Source organism: Malaclemys terrapin, chromosome 20 (genome assembly GCF_027887155.1).
Source record: "Malaclemys terrapin pileata isolate rMalTer1 chromosome 20, rMalTer1.hap1, whole genome shotgun sequence".
Taxonomy (NCBI): domain Eukaryota; kingdom Metazoa; phylum Chordata; order Testudines; family Emydidae; genus Malaclemys; species Malaclemys terrapin.
The window spans coordinates 1,555,705-1,563,379 of NC_071524.1; the positions used below are offsets into that span (position 1 = coordinate 1,555,705).

Consider the following 7,675-nt stretch of genomic DNA (forward strand, 5'->3'; position numbering starts at 1 on the left):
TCCTGGGGCTGCAGCACCTGGCGCAGTTCCTCATTCCGCTCGCACTCGGGCCTCAGACTGGGTGGAGCTCAGCACTGGGGTGTTAGTGGCAGCACTGAGGGGCCCCCACTGCCCCGTCATGGTGTCTGCTCTCACCGTCCTCCTCCTCGGTGAGTATCGGAGACAGCCAGGGCGTGTGCCCATGGGGGGCGGGGATCTGAGACCAGGGTGTAGGATCCAGTCACTCTGGGATTTGATCTCTAATGAACCGTCTCCTTTCCAGGCTGCTGGCTGGCCGGGTGGAGCAGGGTGTCAGGACGTGAGTATCTGTGGGGAATGGGGCAGCTGGGGGAATTTCCGCATTAAGGACAAGCGATGTGCGTTGGGGGTGGGGGGCACAGATCCCCCAAAGGGATGATCCTGTCAGACACGTGCTCCAGAGGTGGGGCCTGGGACCTCGCCCCACTCATTACAAGGATGGGAACCTGTTAGAACAACTGAGGGATTTTGTAAACATGTTTTCTTGGGGGGCCTGTCCTGGGAGCCGCTTGCTCAAATGACCCAAATTTGGACCAGGAACCCCACAGCTTAGATCCCAATTCACTGCCTGACTGTGATTGGGGCAGGGCCGGGTTCTGAGCTCAGCCCCTGGGGTCAATCCGGAGTTGCCCCTGAGTGCAGCGGGGGCAGGGCTGAATTGACCCTGCATAACTAAAGGAATCAGAGACTGGAAATCTCCTTTCCCTCGTCCTGTGTCTCTTCCCGGCTGTGAGCTGCGGGGCCTGGCCTGCACCCCAGGGAGGGGCGGGGGGTAAAAATCTGGAGCGACAGATGAGGAGAGGATTGAATCAGACGGACGCAGTTTGTGTCACCCCCACTTACTGCCTGTTTGTTTGTGAATCCAGAGGGGTCCTACCCCAAACTCTGGCCCCTGTGAAAGGCATCCAGGAGCCCGTCCCCAGGGCCGTCGGGTCTGACCCACCACTGAGGCTGCGTGGTGAGGACGGGCCCCAGGACTGAGTGACGGGGCCTGCGTCTCACGGCCTGTCTGCTTCCCACTGCAGAGCCCAGCTACCCCAAACCCAACATCTCCCTCAGACCCAGCGGGGGGGTCTCCCTGAGGGCAGCTGGGACCATCCAGTGTCGGGGGCAGCGCCTGGGCATGCGATTCATGCTGAATAAAGAGCGACGCCATTTCCCACCTGTGGATTCGGACGGGTTCGAGGCTGTGTTTTCCATCAGCAACGTGAGCTGGGAGGACGGCGGGAGCTACAGCTGCTCCTATCACAGCAGATCCGAGCCGTTCTCCGTGTCGTACCCCAGCGACCCCGTGGAGCTGGTGGTGAGAGGTGAGGGGCCCGGCTGCGCATCCCCGTTCCCAGCCCCATCCCCAGCCAGACCCTCCCGGGGGCTCAGTGCCAATGGGATGCTCAGAGCCAGGCTCTGCCCTGAGCCCTGACCCAGCAGTGGAGATGCCCGGCCGGGGAGCGGGGACGGAGTCACTGGGGGGTTCCCCAGCCAGGGGGGAGCAGCAGCCCCTGGAGACTCGGGGCAGGGAGGCTACTTTAATGCTGCCCCTTGTGCGTAAGAACCGTGAGTCGCTATTTAATCCCGTGATCCCCTCCCCTGTGTTCTCCAGGCCCCGCCCCAGGCAGTGCCCTGGCTGGGCTCAATGAGGCAGGGGCTGCGTGAGGAGCGGTGTCTTGGTGGACGTGGCGCTGGGCTGGGACCCAGAAGATCTGGCCCAGCACCTGGTGTGGCCACAGACTCTGTGTGATGGGAACACGTTGCTGTTTTCAAAAGTGTCCTTTCTTGTGGGGGGGCCTCAAACTTTGGGGACCTCTGCAAACACTGGCCTCAATAGTGCTGGACCCCTTGTGTTGGGGGAGGATGTAGGGCCCCCGCCATGATCAAGGCCCCGTTGTGCCAGGTGCTGCATAAACACAGAATGAAGAGACAATCCCTGCCCCTGGGAGCTCACTGAGGAAAGTGAATCTGTTTGTGCCTCAGTTTCCCCCCATGTAGAATGGGGATAATGACCCCTCCCTGCCTCCCAGGGGGTGACTCCGTTCCTGTGGGGGGCTCAGGCCCTGCTAGGGTGGTCAACTTTCCAGTTTGTGAAAACCAGACACTGAGTGTGGGAACCTCTCCCCCCTCCTGCTCCGCTTCTTCCGCAAGGCCCCACCCCCTGGTCCTCTTCCCTCCCCACCTCCACAATCACTCGCTGCTCTCTCCACCACCCTCCCCCTGCCAGGTGAGCCACGCTCCAGGATTGAGGGTGGGGGAGGGGGAGCCAGGCTCCGTGGATGGGGGTGAGTGGGCAATACCCGGCCGCAGTCCGGGGCTTCAGCAGCACTTCGCGGCGGGGGGGGGTCCACTCCAGGTCTTCCGCTGCACCGAAGGACCCCCCCGCCACCGAAATGCCACCGAAGACCTCCAGAGCGGGGCCCTCTTAGGCGCGGGCATGGGACCCGATTCCGGGGAATCAGGTGAATCAGCTTAAAGCCGGCCCTGTGAGTGGGGCAGGGCAGGGGAGGGAGAGCTGAGCGGTGGGGGTGGCGGTGACTGGGGCAGGGAAGGGGAGACAGAGCTGCGCTCCTAGGGTGGGGGTGGGGGTGAGTGGGGCAGGGGAGAGGGGAGCCGGGCTCCGGGGGTGGGGGTGATTGGGCTAGGGCAGGGGACGGGGAGCCACGCTCCTGGGGTGGGGGTGGGGGTGAGTGGGGCAGGGGAGGCGACCTGCATTCTGGAGGTGGGGGTGGAGCAGGGAGTGGGGAGGGGGAAGGGGGGGAGCGGTTGGGGGTGAGTGGGGCAGGGCGACGGGAAGGTGGGAGATGGGGAGCCACGCTGTGGGGGTGGGGTGAGGGGGCAGGGCCCCTGCTGAGTAGCTCCATTGCTCCTCTAGGCTCCAGCAGCAGCTGCTCTTCCTGCCCCCTGGTGGCACAGGCTGGGTACTGCAGAGAATCAGACAATGTCTGGTCAGCAGCACTGCCAGGTTCCCTTTTCAATCCACTTTCTGGCTGAAAACTGGTCACCGGCAACCCTGGGCCCTGTGGTGCCAGGAGCCAGAGACCAGCCCATGAGTCGCTCTGTCCAGGGCAGGCCGGACGCAGTGAACGAGGCAGGGGCCACACACGGCATATGAGGACCCAAGCACTAGGGAGCTGCGGCTCGGTGTCTGTGGGGCTGGGAGCCCAGCTCGCAGGGCCGGGATTCTGGGTGGGGGGAGCTCTGGGATCTGGGAGAGAATCTCTGCCCGGCGGCCTCTGGATCTGCCTGTGGATAGGGCCAACCAGGGAGTCCAGGGCTGGGTCTGGGTGGGTGCCTGGGTCTGGCTCTCATAGCCTGTCTCCTGTGCGCAGATCCCAGCTTACCCAGACCCTCCATCTCTCTGAGCCCCACTGGGGTCACCGCCCCAGGGGCAGACGTCACCATCCGGTGTCAGGGGCCGCGCCGGGACGTGAGGTTCTTCCTGCACAAGGCTGGAGACCTGAACCCGCAGCGACACATGGACCCTGCTGGGGACGGGGCCGAGTTCCGCATCCCCACCGTGGGCCGGCAGCACGGAGGGAACTACAGCTGCAGCTACCGGCTCCAATCAGAGCCCTTCGTCTCCTCAGAGCTCAGCGACCCCGTGCAGCTGGTGGTAGCAGGTGAGCGGCCCGGCTCGGCGTCCCTGCTCCCAGCTGGACCCTCATGGGGGCTCTGCACTGATTGGCCACTCAGAGCCAGGCTCTGCCCTGGGCCCAGCAGAGGGGATGCCCGGCCAGGGAGCAGGACGGAGTCACTAGGGTGTTCCACAGCCAGGGAGGAATAGCAGCTGCTGGAGATTTGGTGCTGAGGGGGGATCCCAGCCCCCAGATGGCTGTCCCTGCTCTGGGGATGCACAGAGGGGTCAGGACCCAGTGGCCCCCTATGGCACCGGCCCCAGCAACACAAACACCCTGTCCCCCCAGGAATAACTGAAGCTGAGTTTCGGGGGAGGGGCAATCGCTGAGTTGGTGTTTCAGCCCCTCCCCCCGCCTCAACAGACACTGGTTCTATTCCCGCAGGTGGAACCGACCCGACCCAGCCTGGAGCGGTGCCGGCTCCCACGCACCCGGGCAGCGCGTGGACAGGTACTGGGGCCAAGGGGGGAATCACCATTGACCAGCCCTGGAAGGCTCATGCTGCTCAAGGAGCCGCCCCCGAGGGGTTGGGGCTGGCTGGGCGGGAGGGGGGCAGTGACTCCTGGTGCATGAGCCCAGACACCACCAGATCCCCGCCTCCTCCGGCACCTCCTGCCCTGTAGGTTACTGCCTGGAAGCTACTGGGGGATCCCAGGAGAGGGACAGGATCTAGGGGTCCTGGCTCTGGGGTTGGGACCAGCTGGGTGCCCAGGTGGGTCCTGGGGCTAGGGTTGCCGAGTGTCTGGCTTTTGATCCGAACACCTGGTTGCAAAGGGACCCTAGTGTACCCCAACCCCCTGCCCCAGCCCGGTGAAAATTAGCAAGTGAGTGAGGGTGGGGAAGAGCGAGCAATGGAGGGAGGGGGATAGAGTGGGTGGGGGGTGGGGCCTCAGGGCAGGAGCACTTCGTCCACCTGGGCAACCGCCTTGTTGGGGAAGCTGAGGCCCCAGAGCCAGACCTGCTGGACGGGGGGTCGTGGGCTTCACTCCCGGGGCAGTGCCAGCTGCTGATCTCCCCGTCTGAGCCGGCAAGTGACTCTTCCCTTCCCCCCGCAGCAGCCCCCAAAGGGCACCCGGATTTCACCCACGCCAACATCGCCCGTCTGGGGCTGGGCACCGTGGCCCTGCTTGTCCTGGGACTGATCCTGGCTGAGGCCTATTTCAGCCACCCGAGGGGGGCGCCCTAGGTGAGGTGACCCCTTTGTCACTCACCTCTGGATCCTTTTCCAGTTTCTCCACATCCTTTCTACACAGCGGTGACAGAACTGGACACAGCACTCCCGGCCTGCCCAGCGCCGAGCAGAGCGGTACTCTCAGCGCCCGTGACTTGCACGCTTCACCTCTGTTAATGCAGCCGAACATTGCATTTGCTTTTGTTTTGCAACGGCATCGCGTTGCTGACTCACGTTGAGGGTGTGGTGATCCACGACAACTCCCCGCTCCTTCTCAGGAGTGCTGCTGCCAAGCCAGTGAGCCCCCATCCTGTGCTTGTGCATTTGGTTTTTCTTCCCTAAGTGCAGCACCTCTGTTGACTTTCAAACAGCTTGGAAAAGAGATGACTAAGGGGGGATACGATAGAGGTCTATAAAATCATGACTGGTATGGAGAAACTAAATCAGGAAGTGTTGTTTACTCCTTCTCATAACACAAGAACTAGGGATCACCCAATGAAATGAATAGGCAGCAGGTTTCAAACAAACAACAGGAAGTATTTCTTCACCCAACGCACAGTTAACCTGTGGAACTCCTTGCCAGAGGATGTTGTGAAAGCCAAGATTATAACAGCGTTCAAAAAAAGAACTAGATAAGTTCATGGAGGATAGGTCCATCAATAGCTATTAGCCAGGATGGGCAGGGATGGTGTCCTTAGCCTTTGTTTGCCAGAAGCTGGGAATGGGCGACAGGGGATGGATCACATGATGATTCCCTGTTCTGTTCATTCCCTCTGGGGCACCTGGCGTTGGCCACTGTTGGGAGATGGGTGTCACGGACTCACAGATCGTGCCCACTCTTGGCCCCATGCGGTCCGTGGGGAGTACCCCTTTCAGGGCAACAGCCCTTCTCGGGGGTCCACTCTCTCTCGGGGTCAGGCCCCTCCACCTCCTGGAGCCGCACCTCTCTGAGCCTTAGCACGTCTGTCTCTGCCGTGGGCCTGCTCAGGGAGTCCACTCGCTCTGGACCCCCAGGACCTCCACCCCCGAAGGGGTTGATGCAATGCTGTTCTCTAGACCGGAGAGACTCTCAGCCAGCATAAAACAGAAGGATTTATTGAGAGTTGAACACAGCACAGGAAACTCTCAGGGCCTCAGGCCTGGCCTCCCTCAGCACAGCACATCCCAGTCTCTCTGCATCCAGGTGGGCTCTGCCTGTTCCCCCTCTCCAGCCCAATGCCCCTCTGCTTCCCAGCTGGGCATCTGAGCTCCCCGGCCCCAAGCCCGGCCTCTGTCCTTTGTCTTCTCTCCAGGTAAACAGGGTTGTAAACCGGGGCCTCCTCTCCTGCTTCTGTCCTCTGGCTGGAACCGGCTGGTTAGGTCACTGGGTCCTCACTCTGCAGCCCATTGATACTCACCCACGATGGGACCAGCTGCAAAGTACCAGGGCTCCACCCTCCTTCCCATCACCTGAGCGCGGGGGAGCGTCTCTTGCTGCCCTGGGTTGGGGGCAGCCAGCAGGGAGCAGGGGACACACACACACATGAGCAGGGGGCAGGAAACACGATGTGACGAACTGGGCCTGTTCTCACGGTGGTCTGTGAATGCTGACAGGGGAGTGTTCTGGGATAGTCTGCATTGCAGGATGGGATCTGCCCGAGGGCGCCCGAGGGCGCATACCTGAGTGTGTAACATGAGAACCCAGGAAGGGGTTGAAGGGGAGGCGACTCCTTAGCCCGGGAAACTGAACAAAGGCGGTGGGAGGGGTCGCTGAAGGCAGAGTGCTGGAAGCAGGCAGGGAGAGAGGGCTGGGGGGCAGAGATGGCTCTGACCTCCCAAGGGGGGCTGGGCTGGGATGCCCGGGGACCCCAAGATGGACCTAACTGAGGGGGTCCCTGTTGTCTGTGCCTGCAAGACCTGTCTTGGACTGTATTCCTGTCATCCAAATAAACGTTCTGCTTTACTGGCTGGCTGAGAGTCATGGTGAATCGCAGGAAGCCGGGGGTGCAGGGCCCTGAGTCCCCCAATACTCCGTGACACACACACACACACACCAGCAGGGGGCAGGGCTGTACACAGACACACATACACCCCAGCACGGGGCTGGACACACACACACACTACCAGGGGGCAGGACACACACAGACACCAGCAGAGGGAAGGGCTGGATGGACACATGTGTGTGGGCTCCCGGGGGAGGCACCAGCTGTTCCCCCAGACCCTTAGGGGGTCAGGCCCCCTCCAGGATCCCCCCGCCCACATCATTGCCCAGCATGGGGACCGGCTTCAGCTGGGGCTGCCCTGGGGGAGAGGAATGGGGAGGGAATCCCCCGAAACTCCCCCTCCAGCAGTGACCCAGATTCACACAAGGCCCCATTGTGCAGGGCTGGCAGTGGGACCCACGTGGGCCCTTTGGGGCGGGGCCATGGGAACGGGACACAGACAAAGCCCTGGAAAGACCCCGGCCGGAGGGTGAGGGGTGGGGCGCAGCCGCTGTTTGCTGGGAGGACGACGGGATGGATCACTTGAGGATTCGCTCTGGGACACCTGGCATTGGCCACTGTCGGCAGACAGGATACTGGGCTAGATGGACCTTTGGTCTGACCCAGGCTGGCCGTTCTTATGTGTTAGGTGTGGTCAGAACTACAGTATCAAAGAGGGCAGACCCAAGGGAAACCCCAGCAGGAGCCATCCCGCTAGCGATGCTTGTCTATTGAGAGGTCCCTCGGAGCCGAGAACACCGGTGGGGATGTGAAGATGACCACGGCTGTAATTGTCGCACAGGTTTTCGTAGGATTTCTCTCCACAGGAGTAATTGGAACTTTGCTTAACACTGGGGCCAGCACTGACAGCAGGGGAGAGCGCCCCCTAGTGACCTCTG

The 7,675-nt window shown here is 62.1% G+C and overlaps 1 protein-coding gene across 2 annotated transcripts; it reads left to right on the top strand.

The window, feature by feature from the left end:
• LOC128826598 (immunoglobulin superfamily member 1-like) lies at positions 1-5,200 on the top strand. 2 transcript variants are annotated; one of them, XM_054009960.1, is made up of 6 exons: positions 1-149; positions 263-298; positions 1,044-1,328; positions 3,339-3,629; positions 4,029-4,094; positions 4,700-5,200. In XM_054009960.1, exons 1-6 carry the CDS (start codon positions 119-121, stop codon positions 4,828-4,830), a joined length of 840 nt encoding a protein of 279 aa, XP_053865935.1. In that variant the 5' UTR covers positions 1-118; the 3' UTR covers positions 4,831-5,200. The 2 variants fall into 2 exon arrangements, with proteins under 2 accessions (XP_053865935.1, XP_053865936.1); XM_054009961.1 differs by having other exon boundaries at positions 4,703-5,200.
• Positions 5,201-7,675: the final 2,475 nt, after the last annotated feature.

Excerpts from the sequence above, each read along its gene's own strand:
- LOC128826598 (XM_054009960.1), top strand. The coding sequence starts at position 119 with ATGGTGTCTGCTCTCACCGTCCTCCTCCTCG. Across the intron at positions 150-262 it reads TCTCACCGTCCTCCTCCTCG|GCTGCTGGCTGGCCGGGTGG; the intron begins GTGAGTATCGGA and ends TCTCCTTTCCAG. Across the intron at positions 1,329-3,338 it reads CGTGGAGCTGGTGGTGAGAG|ATCCCAGCTTACCCAGACCC; the intron begins GTGAGGGGCCCG and ends TCCTGTGCGCAG.